This window comes from Pleurodeles waltl, chromosome 11 (genome assembly GCF_031143425.1).
Source record: "Pleurodeles waltl isolate 20211129_DDA chromosome 11, aPleWal1.hap1.20221129, whole genome shotgun sequence".
NCBI lineage: Eukaryota > Metazoa > Chordata > Amphibia > Caudata > Salamandridae > Pleurodeles > Pleurodeles waltl.
Window position 1 is genome coordinate 407,884,186 of NC_090450.1, and position 12,738 is coordinate 407,896,923.

Sequence of the window (12,738 nt, forward strand, 5' to 3'; positions counted from 1 at the left end):
AGTGGTTCCAGCCCCAACTGGATACTGCAACTGGAACTGGACTTGATCCCCTTCATTTGCCGGTCCTCTTCTGTCAGGATTAATCTTCGGTTTCTTCCAGCCTTGCTTGCATCTTGCAAAGTCCTTGTACAAAGTTTACCTTTGGATTTGGCGAAAAACCAGGTACTTACCTCTTCTCTCCTGGTCGCAGGGTGGCACTCTGGTAATTACCTTTTAGGGTTCCTTTTTCGTCCAGCTCCCCTCTACAGATTGCACTTTCTTGGGTGGGGCCTGCCTTCAGCATTCCATTTACTTAGTATATGGTTTGATCTCTCCCTAGGGACTCAATTATTTTCTGTTATTGCACTGTTTTCTATTACTGTCTATGCCCATTTCTGATTACTGATGTTTGCAAAGTAGTGTGTTTACTCACCTGCTAGTAGATCATTGCTTATTCAGTATTTTAGTATTTGTGTTACAATAATAAAGTACCTTTATTTTTGTAATAGTGTGTGGTTCTTTCATGTGTGTAAGTGCTGTGTGAATATAGTGGTATTGCATAAGCTTTGCGTGTCTCCTAGCTAAGTCTTGGCTGCTCACCCACAGCTCCTGCTAGAGAGCCCTGGCTTCCTAGACACTGTCTACACCTCACTAATAGGGGATACATGTATCTGGTATAAGATGATTACACAATAGGTGCTCACCGCACCCCAGGTCATCTTCCTACACAGCAGTATTAAGCATTGGAGTTTCCGAGTTGACAATCATTTGACAACGCGTTTCGTCTTGAGTGGAACTCAGCCCTTCTCTACCCCTTTCTGCCCATACTACTTCTGCCCAGAGTTCTCAAGATCAAGAACAACCAGTTCCAAGTCCTCCTTGTGGCTCCGAACTGGACACAAAGAGTTTGGCCAAGAAGCAACCCACCTGAAGGTTTGCATGCTCATTCTACTACAGCGGCTGCTGCTACTACTACTTTAGCATGCGCAGTTCCAGTCCTTGATATCTTTGTCGACAATGGTGGGCATCCTTGCTCACATTCACCAAACACTACTGCCTGGACAGTCAGGTCCATAGGGATGAGTACTTTGCCCGTTCGGTCCTGCAGGACGTTCTAGTTGATCTTGGTTCGCAGACCCACCTATGAGGATGGTATTGCTTGGGTATCTATTCACAAGGTAAGGAATCTGCAATTAGGACTTTCTATCAGATGAACAAGTTACTTACCTTCGGTAACACCTTATCCGATAGTGACATATTCTAGTTGCAGATTCCTTACCCACCATCCTATCTTTCCCGCTTCGCTAACTGATTTCTAGGTACAGGTACTGCAGTTTCAGGGCCTTAGTTCTGATTTACAAGTGGTCAGTGTTCTTTGTGGCTCTGTGCTTTTGGCGTGTAAAGTTGTGAAAAGAAACAGATGTCTGCGCGCTGGGATGGTGCCTATAAAGGACCCACGATGTCACATCCGGCACAGATGATGTGGACGACAAATGTGGAGTCAATTGACGCCAAGTAACAGCGCGCATGGGCACTATTCAAGAAAAATCTCCGAATCCAGACGGACGCCTAGGGAAAATTCACAAGGTAAATAATCTGTAACTAGACTACATCTCTATCAGATAAGGTGTTACCGAAAGTAAATTACTTGTTCATCCCAATGCATCCCACCCTTACTGCCCTTCAATGAATCCCTCTCTGATGTCCTGCTCGGGACCTCGGCCAAACCCTGCATGTTCACCCCCGTGCACAGTATAATTGCATGTCACCACACCTCTGTCCCAAACGCCCAGCTGTCACCAACCAGCACACCACTCCTACAATCCTGGTCATGCAGCCCTCAACATCCAGAGTGAATTACTGCCCATTCCCTACCACTCTACTGGATAGGGGATTCATGAGGATTTTCTCTTCCACCAGCCTTGCACTACAGCCGCTTGCCTTTTTATTCAATATATTGCTGCATCAACGGCACTCTACCACCATGCTTGGCTGAGGTTATCTGGCTTTTCGGGAGAAGTGCAGGCACTCCTTATGGGCATGCCCTTAGATGCCATTTTGGTGACTGTGCTGACTCAAGGAGAGTAGGGTCACTGCCCTGTCGTTTGGCCTCACTGTGGTCCCACGCCAGCCACACACTTCCTTTCGCTCCTTCCGTGGCTACGCTAGGGGCTATCAGCTATGTCCTTTCCTGCAGAGTCACAATGACTGACAGGCTTCCCAGCCTTTTTGCACTCTCCATTGGTCTGTTCTCTGTCAGCTTGATTAAGATAAAATTCTGGTGGAACCAGGAGGCAATTGATGGCTTGATATTATGGTACAAGCCAAAATTGAGTGATGAAGAAAAAGAGCATTTTATTAGAAGATGCAGTCAGCAATGAAGGTAAAGTGTGCATTGGCTTATCTACAATCACGAAGGCATTGTTTAGTTATCATGTTTGATGGTTAAGATATACCATGCAGATAGCCAGGAGCTCTGGACATAGGTTTGAATTTCTGTAGCTTGCTAGAAGTTTACAGGAGTGTTTCTGTGTATCCATACGGAGGAGGAGGTGGTGAAGATAGGGCGATGTTAATTACTCTAAAGATAACAGTTTGAGAGCTAGAGAAGACAAAAATAACCTTTCTAGCAAAGGAAATTGACAAGCAGTGCAAAATAATGCAAGATGGTCTATGGCTTAAGGTAATAGACTGGGAGCTAGCTAGAGGAGAAAAATACAATCTTTCAATGAAAAGTGGATTAAAACGTGTCATGATAAAGGTATGAGATGTTATATAAAATCACTAATGCAATAATTCCTAGTGGGGTGTAGTTTGTTAAAGACTTGCCCATTGATTATGAATTCTGTTTGATACCTTGTTGTATATTGATAATGTTACCTGAAGTTGGATGTGTGTGATTTAAGAAAATAACACCGATTGCCAGTAAAGATATCTTCAAATCAAATATTTTGTGTCAGCATGGAGTAATAAAATTACCTAGGTCTCCAAATCCTCATTATTCGGCAGGGTTGGTTCATAATGTTCTCTCTGTGATGGGGTTGTTAAGCCTCAATGTAGGAGATTGGTTGTTGACACTAAATCTCAAGAATGCCTAGTTTTATCTACCGATACTCCCTGCTCACAGGCATTACCTCCAGTTCGCCATATGATCCAAGTTCTTTCCATTTTCAGTTCTGCCATTTGGATTGATGACTGCTCTGCAAGTATTCAAGTGTTCGTACCTTCCCTCAGGGTGTCAAGAATTGCTGTATTCAAACTTTGAGTGGCTACCGCTGAAGGTGGCGTCTTCTGCACAAAATCATCAGTGCATCATGCCCCTTGGGTATAAATGGGGCTTTACCATCAGTGCCCAGAAGTTTCACATCATCCCCGTGCGTGGTTGACCTTCATAGGTGTAGTGTTAGGCGTGACCTGTATGTACGTTTTTCTTCCTTCTCGGACAACTGCAGATATTCAAGAGATAGTTATAAGTCCTTTAGCTAGATGGAGTAAGAGGGCCCTTCCTCAATGCTCAAGGCAACAGTGGCTCCAGTATTAGTGGATTCCTGTCAGCTACTTTGCAGATATCCCAATCTGTTCCAAGCTTGCAATGGTTTATATTTCCCCTCCAACCTTGTGGTGCGTCATCCTTTCAGTTCCCCAAATTTGGAGGTGTCACTGGTTATGGACACATGCTCATTCATTTGCGTGCCCATGGGGAAGGCTTAATGTTGCTGGCCTTTGGTCCGTGTTGGAGTAGCAACTATATATAAACTTTTTTGAGGGTGTGGTCTTTCTATCTCAGGGAGTACCATACAGATTCTATCAAACACCCCAACCACAGTCTACTAAATCAACAGGCAGGATAGTGTTGGGCACCTGGAATTTATGTTGGGAGGCTTTAATGTCTGTGGTGCTAGATTATGCTGCAGCTCATCCTCCCAGTTTCACCTACCATCTAGGAATCCTTACTAGAAGGGATGAGTTGAGTATGGGCCAGTTTAATGCTCTTTCATCCTCCTTCCCTCCTGACTCTAATAGAGGAGGAGAAACGACAGACTGAAAGCCAGGCCTGGTGTATTTTGTTATATTGAACATCCACAACTTCACAAAGTGGTTGATCAGCTCTATGTGGGTTTTACTGAGGTTAAGAAGAGGAGACCAGCAATTAAGTGCTTGATCTTGTACCGGTTTACCTTTTGCATGCTTATCTGTTGTGACATGGTCAAAGAAGACCCTTGTTCCTGTTTTTTGATGGCATGGCAGCCTTTATTGCTCTCAGTAGGGGCTCATCAGTGGTTGAGATTTGTTGGGTGGTGACTTGGCCTATATTGACCTTGTTAAACCTTACTGCTTTACAATACAATCAGTGTGGATTGTTTACCTGGGCTATGTTGGTTGACTTCCTTGGTGAACGGCACTACACATTCATGTCTTCTGAAACATACTCTGTGCTTTGGTACTCATCCATAAGATGAGGAATCTGCGAGAAACAGTATCCATCAGAAAAAGTTACTTACCTTTGGTAACAATTTTTGGGGGGATTCTGTATCTTCCAATCGATTCCTCCCTGCCCTCTTTCCTCCATAGATGAGTCACTTCCTGTTGGTGTGGTAATGTCCCCTGCATAATGTACTGTTATGTCCCCTGCTAGACGCGCCCAACAATGAGTATCTGGTGTCCAGGTTTCTTTTTTCCTGCCCCAACCTCACACTAAGGCCTTTACATGAGACTGGTTCTGAAACTGTCCTGGTTCTAGAAGGATACACCAAATGAGCCCTCAGTGTTGACCACAGAACTTCCTTAGCTTGGTGGTGGCTGCAGCCTACCTTATTTTGCATCAATTCTAGTGTGACCAGGCCTTTTTACCTGTCCTACATGAATGGGAACTTACTGTTCTATTCATACAAAGTTCTTCTGCTAACAGTGAACCCGGAATCCTAGCGCGAAGGTTGTTTGCACATGAAAGTCTGCATGTATGCTGGTAAGGTGAGGTATTTACTGCATGAGTGAATCAGAGTGACACAGGCTTGTGGTTTCTGTGTTGAAAGACGCTGGCCTCCTCATGTGCACAACAGGGAGGTGAAGTTGATTTCCCAGATATTGGAGGTGCATTGCTGACATTTCTAAGACTGGAGGTAGGGATACCAGACACTGAAGTGGGGAAAGAAGGGACAGGCTTCTCCTTAGAGATTCGATTATGTCCTTACTGCTGAGTAGTCTTCCTGAAACTGTAATTTGTTGGTTGGTAGGGTTAAAGGGTGGGACCGCTGTTGGGGTTGCCAAGTGCGATGGGTCTTTTAGAAGAGGAGCTGTCCTTTGTCGTTCTTCTTCCTGAATACTGTCAGGTATAGCTGTTGATAGCCAGGTGCAGACTGCCCACACCTTGCACTTATGTTGTCAGTGCGCCAGCCCAGAGACCCAACCAACTGCGAAGTGCATCACTGAAGACCAAGGCTAAGGCTGGAAGGCAGTTTGAAAAGGACACATGAAAAGAGAACAAATCCAAAGTAGTTCTGAAAAGGCATACAAAGAATCCATAGCCTCGGTCTGCCATTGCTGTATAAGAGTGTGAGCTGTGGACCCTTAGTTATTCGAGTTTCAAGTTCTCTTTGACCAAGCAGGGGGTGCTCCAGAGAGTACCTAAGGGTTTACTGTGAAACAAGGGCTGGTGTCTACCTGGTTCCAGCTTCCCAAAAGTGAGCATAAATCACCTGGATCTGACAAATAATCTGATCTGGAGTAAGAATTTCCTGAACCCAAAGTGGGAAGTAGTGAAACAACCCAGCTGGGGATAGCTGACTGTTGGTGTGGACAAGTAACGATTGACCCTGGTGCTGTAGCCCGTCTATCTGAGACTTGAAACCAGTATGACTGGTGTGCTTGAACTATCAAGCCCGCACTCCCAAAGCATGCATGAGTGGTCTCCATTGTCTTCCTGGTCTCCTAAGCCATGATGCTTGCCAAAGTGTGCCAGATTGGCGTGAATGACTGAAATTGTGACTGTAATGCTCTGTGGCATCCGCTGTGTGCCCATGATTTAGGTTGGTGTGACCGCAGCATTATTGATCTTCTGGATGTATGATCCCTGCCACTTCAAAGAAGAAGCTTGCAAAGCTGTGGTATCCAAATGAAGATACCACCACCATCCTGCATGAGTGGTTAACCCGGCAGTAAACCTCATGGATGACAAATGGCCTAATAATGTGTTCTGAACATTAGGCAGTCGCCTCGAGGCACTTTGCCAAAGTATTACCTGCCAACCATCGCACTAAAGGACCAAGCGTCTGATCAGACTTTTGCCACTGAGCCCCACAAAGAGCATTGAAGCTGTGACTTTGCTGCCAGAGTCTGGTGCTTGGAGGATTTTGAGATCACCACAAACCAGGGAGACCGCAGCACAACTATCAGTGTGACTCACCAGAGAAACTCAGGCAGGAGCGAGAGGCCTGTCTTTTGCCAAGGACTGCTGGAGCCCAAACAAGTGCCACCAGCAGAAGCCCCTGCCACTCAAGGACTCTTGAACGTCGTCTCCCCCGCAAAATAAACCACCTGAATGGTTCTGCTGCATGCTGTTGTTGCGGATCAGCACAACTCTTGTGAACCAGACTGCAAGTGTAAGGGCTACTGAAACCCTCTGCCACCATAAGAGATGGATGTGAGAGACCATTTGGGCCACCCAGTTTTGAGAGACTCGCTACCTAGCTTGGAGAGACTGCGTACTAAGAGTGGGGGGAGTGCTGCACTTATGCTAGGGGTTACGCTACTGAACCAGAGACCAATATAGTAAATGGATAGGTTAGATTTCTTTGAAGGGGCCCATCCTTAAAGCACATTGGACTCGCACCTATATGTCTTGTATCTAAGAAATTGTGTAGTATTGTGACTTACTGTAGAATAAAGTGCTTGTATTTTTTTATTGAATTTATTGATGATTGCTGAACCTGTGTTACCCCAGACTCACTTCCCTGAGAAAGCCTTTTGACTGCTCACTATCAATACAATTGTGAGCCAAGTGCTGAAGGGTTGTACTTGGCCCGCTTTGCAGAGCCATAGTACGACAGCACTGAGACAGTAGTGGCAGACATCCCGACTTTTACAACTGCGGCTTAGTTGCACCTGCCTGCCCCATGAGCCCCGGAAGAGGATCTGATACCTCCATGATTAATAAGATCCAAGGTATGCAAATATATCATAATGGTGAGACTAGAACTATTGTTAATGCTCTCTGGTCCTCTCTGTATGCCTTAATGGAGTGTGAAATGGTCTGTGGAACAATTTGAGGAATTAACGCCACTGCGCCAGTCGGTGCCAAATGTACCTCATGTGGTCCTAGCCGGTGTTGATGAATCTTTAGCTGGTGAAGCATTGTGCAGCTTGGCGGCACTGTTGAATTATTGTTGGGCAAAACCTTTCAGCTTCCACTCAAACCCCTGGGCGATTTTTATATGGTGAGAAATCTGCAGGAAGAGACCGTACCTACCAGATATACCATTATTGAAGATAATTAACTTTTTTTTGCCAACGCAAGCCGTATTAACGCCATCAAAGCCTGTTTTATGAGCTATAAAGGTTTCAGAAACCCAATCCCCTAATATGCACTTGATAGGGAAAATTAATTATCAAACCTCAGCACTTTGATAAAGTGGTATGAGCTTTGCAGTTACTGCCCTAGTCTCTAGGTCCTCAAGCAGAATTTTGAAAACCATGTATCCTCAAAATCCAATAGGGCAACAAGCCTACAATTGTCTGCTGGGTCTTTATGGTTCCTATTTTCTATGAAGAGTGTACAGAATTGACTAGCATCAGAAACGTCCGCAATTTTAAAAAAATAATAATTTTTTGAAAGTTGGCATAGCCAATTAGAGAGGTAACTTGTTCACACTTATACTCTAACGGGTGTATTGAATTTAGGCCAGAAGCAACTGAAGAGTCAACCTGATTTAATAAATTAACCAGGCTAGAAAAGGTCTCATGACCAGCACTGTGTTAAAAAACTATTGCAATATGGCTACAACACAAAGTTGACTTCAATAGGTAACCTTTCCACTCCAAATGACTAGTCTTATTTATGAACCCTTTTCCCCTAGAGCTATCTAATATACTAAAAAAAGACCAGCCGCCTCAGAGTCTCCCTTCTTGCATTTATTACAAATAACGATCCACAGCCTTTCTGTGTGTCCTTTAAGGCTCACTTGTATTCTTTTTATATTGAATCTTGTCCTTGCGCTCTTGTGCTAAGTCAAACGTGTTAAATGTTGGTTTGAGCAAGGATCTTAATAGTCTATTCAAGGACTATTTTTTTTTCCTTTTCACTTTTATTGAAGTAGAAGACCAGTTATGTGAGTTCTTTAAATACCTTATCTTGTTTGTTTTGTTAGAGGCAGTGAATCCAAATAATGAAGCTGTTAAAGAATTCCAAGAGTTGTTGGCTTCTTTATCGTCCTCATGTTGAGGAAAACTAGTTATTGTTTTGTCCTTTACAGCAACACCTTGGCTTTTGAGCCTGATTCGGATATAAACCCATGTTTGCACCCAAATCTTTATTACTGCAGCACTCTGAATCGGTCCATTAGATTTACACTTATTTTCGGTTGCTCATTTGCTTGTTAGTTTTTTAATGTTAATTTGGGTGCTGATGATTTTCTGTAGAGTCTGATTTAACTTTTGGCTTTCTTCTCTTTTTTTTTTTTTTTAGGATTGGCCTAGTTTTCGTGGTAGATGATTCGGAAGATGTGGATGGACTTGAAAATGCTGGTGTTGCCCTTCTTAGAGCGTTCAACTATGTTGCAGAAGAAATGGATAACTATCACGCTTTTCAGGCTGTGATATCGGTAGGAGTTTTTTTTTTTCTTGATGCAGACAATGGCCATTTTGAGGCGTTTTCTTAAAGGGATCAAAGGTCCAGGTGAGCCATAGAAAGGTGCTGTCTGAACTATTGTTTGACTTTCTATTACATAAAGACTTTGGAATGGCTGTCTCTTCAATTAATGTCTGTCAGTGCCCAAACTAATAATTGACAAAGTCTAGCCAAAGTCTAGATATAGGAAACCACCCTTTCTGACATGGTTAGCCCACAATTTTTGCCTGCTTTCTGATGTGGTGTTGACTTTTACTTCACTGAGTTCCTACCAACCAGGTCCTCAGTGCCAGATCTTTCCACAAAACAGCATTGTTTTTGCACAAGTAGCAACCTCTTTAGCTACCACTGTGAGTCCCTAGTAGTTGGTACCCCCGGTACCTGAGGCCTTCAGCACCAATTGTGCCACCCTCATGGACCCATCACCAAACCCAACTAGTGCTGCTATTACATACTGTGTGTGCTGGTGCAGGCTAAATTGAAAGCATGACCTGTCACACACCCCTGTGTGTCAGGTCTCCTATCACTGCATGTGCCAGGTGTAGGTCACCCCTAAGGCAGGGTGCATTAAGGCACATGTGAGGGCATATATGCATGAACAGATATGCCCCTGCTATGTCTTTCAATTCTGAAACATTTTAAGTGATCAGGGAAGCCATTTTAAAGGCATGTACTGGAAACTGGTCATTACGAGTTCCCAAACTTACATGATTGCTTCTCTGAATACTGGGATGTTTGGTATCAAACATTTTAGAATAATATATCGATCACTGGGGTCAGTGAGGGTGTATTAAGAAATCCACACATGGGTGACCTTAGAGGTGCCCCCTAAAAACCTACCAACTACTGGTAAGTTAACTGACTGGTCCTGACCAGTTCAGCCACCACAGATGCGTTTGTGGCCCCCCAAGGTGAGAGCCAGGGTTCTGAAGGGCCTGAAACAAAAGTCTTCACTAGACGGAGGTTTTATCACCTCACCCAGGCAGGACAGACATTCCAGAGCTAGAAGCTTCAAAGGCCTTGCCGCCTTTGTAATGAGGCCCAGGTCTCTCAAATGGTGGAGATGACCAGCCCCCCTGTCCTGACCACACTTTTGGCAGCAGCAGAGGTGGGAAAATTAGACAAATTAGGAGGTGTACCCACTTCATGCCAGTCCCACCAATAAGGTGGACGCGCTAAAGAGCACAACACTTTTCAAATTCTTCCATCTTGCTTGGAAGGAATTCGGCTATGAGGATTAGGGCTGTGCCCTACCCCATGGCACTCCCTGTAACACCCCTAAATTGAGTATTAGGTAGCACCCCTTAACCCTAGAGCTCAGATTTTAGCAACCTAAGAAGACCCGGGCAAAGAAGAGATGCACACAGGAAAAGAAGCAGCAGCCACCCACGTCGGCCTGCCTGCTGACCTTAAACGACTCTGCCCAAAAGAAAAAGAAAAAAAAAAACAACAACTCATCCAGCCTTCAATAAAGACTCAAGTATCCTGTGGGCAGCGGACCTGCTCTACAACAAGAAACCCCAAGGAAAAGACTCTGCAGTTGCTGGAACCTCAGAAACCCAACACCAGAAGTGACCACTGCACCAGACGTCCACAACCCGAGGTTAAGCCATCCAATGGTGCCTATCCGGTTCCCCAGCTGTCCAGAGACCGAGTCCAGTGTGGTCACCCATCTTAGACTCACCCGAGACACCGGCAGCCTCTGCACGCAGGCCCTCTTTCCCACAGCCTCATCCACAGCTTTGTGGTGAGAGAAAATCCGACATCTCAGCAACCACTGCACCCATTGCTCTTGACCCCATATGAGGTGGGTCACAGGTGCCAACAATGTCCCCCAGCTTCCCCTGAGCTTGAGTCCACCCCTGCCGGACTCCCCGACGACACCTGCAGCCTCAACATACTGGGCCTAATGACTGCGAGTGCTCCCAGATGTGATAATCCGATGCTTCAAGACACCTCTGTATCTGTCGCCCCTGGCACAGGATAAGAGGACTAAAGGTTATCCTATATTCATATAAGTCCCCGAGCACCCCAAGTCTACAACCTACTTGTTTGTTGTTCCTGACTGGCTTCCCAGCCAAAGGCTCTCTTCACGAGGAGCAAACTTCCATAGAGAACCATTTGGCACCCATCACCTTACTGCACCCGGCTGCCCCAGTGCCACCCGGTGTGACCTGTTGGTATGGTTCTGACCTTTTCTTCATGAGCTCAACTTTGTAAGTTGTTGTTAACCCTGTGTTTGCTGAACATTGATTTCCTCAACAAAGTGGTTTCACCATTTCACATCAGTCAGTCAGTGGAATTGCCAGTCTTCTTTCCACAGCCAGATTCGGTTGCGGAAAGAGCTCTGCACACTCTTCATATCAAAAGAGCTCTCATGTACTATATAGACAAAACAAAAGTTTTCAGAAAATCAAAACAACTTTTTGTGGCTTTTCAACAGCCTCTTAAGGGTAATCCTTTTTCAAAACAAGGATTAGCCAGATGGATAGTAAAGTGTATTCAAACTTGCTATCTCAAAGCTAAAAGGCAACTATCAGTAACTCCTAAAGCACATTGTACTAGAAATAAAGGAACTTCAATGGCATTCTCAGGAAGTATACCAATGGCAGACATAAGCAAAGCAACCACATGGTTCACACCACACACATTTACAAAACACTATTGTGTTGATGTGTTGTCTCGCCAACAAGCAAATGTTGGTCAAGCAGTGCTTAAAACACTATTTCAAACTACTCCAGATCCTACAGGCTAGCCACCGCTTATTTTAGGAGGAGACTGCTTTTCAGTTTATGCAAAACATGTGTATCTGCAGCTGCACATGCCGTCCAACGGAAAATGACACTTACCTAGTGTACATCTGTTTGTGGCATGTAGTGCTGCAGATTCACATGCGCCCTTCCTCCTCCCCGGAAGCATGTAGCCGTTGTGGTACTTTCTTATGTAAATATGTATATACATCGCATGGACATCTTCTTTGCTTACTATAGATATGTACATATACAATTATTCACTCATTACTTCACCCTCCTGCGAGAAAACAATCTAACAAAGGACTTGATGCCCATGCGCACTATCACCGAGATGAGGAGTCACTGGATCTCATGACTCCAAAATATTCTTCGAAGAAAAACAACTTGTAATAATCCAAGACCAACACTAGATGGCAGACTTATGCAAAGTATGTGAATCTACAGTACTACAAGGCACGAACAGATATCTAATGGGTAAGTAACATTTTCCTTTCTTTTCAACACCTTAACCAACACACACACACAGTCTCAATTTCTACCCATGCAACCAGGCATGCTCAGACATGCTAATGACATATTTAAAGAACCTTTTAGGGCAAGAATAATCACACCAAGGGTAGACAAGAAATGTAAAGCTGCACCCTCAGATCCAACTTTCATAAAAAAGCAACTACCTCCACACACTATAGTGGTAAGTGCAGCACAAAAAAGGGTTAACAGTCAGTCCACAGGGGATGCTCCTTCTCCAGATAAGGGGAGCAAAAAACTGGAGTCAGCAGGCAAAACTGTAGCTGCTCAGGCTGCAAATAATTGGAGAATTGCTGATTCTCAAGCACTCCTAGCGAGGTATGACAGGGCCCACTGCAATGAGATGGAGGAGTTATTGCAATATCTTCCATGGGAGTATCAACAAAGAGGATAAGAGATGCAAAAGGACAAGCCATCTCCAATAATTCCAGCAGATGTGCCATTGATGCTGCTGATACAGCAACATATGATGTGATCACTAGTGTTCTTATAAGACGTCATGCGTGGCTAAGGTGTTCAGGATTTAAACTAGAGATAAAACAAGTAGTCTTGAGCATGCCTTTTAAAAAAGAACATTTATTTGGCCACTCAGATAGATACCACTATAGAAAATTTTAAAAAGGACTTACGCTGCTA

The 12,738-nt window shown here is 44.4% G+C and overlaps 1 protein-coding gene across 3 annotated transcripts in view; it reads left to right on the top strand.

The window, feature by feature from the left end:
* UGGT1 (UDP-glucose glycoprotein glucosyltransferase 1) overlaps positions 1–12,738 on the top strand; it is a 1,185,714-nt gene that overhangs the window by 379,201 nt on the left and 793,775 nt on the right. For all 3 annotated transcript variants that reach the window (XM_069213734.1, XM_069213736.1, XM_069213735.1), the window contains exon 16: positions 8,660–8,795. In XM_069213734.1, coding sequence (XP_069069835.1) covers positions 8,660–8,795 — 136 coding nt within the window. The remainder of the gene's footprint in view (positions 1–8,659; positions 8,796–12,738) is intronic.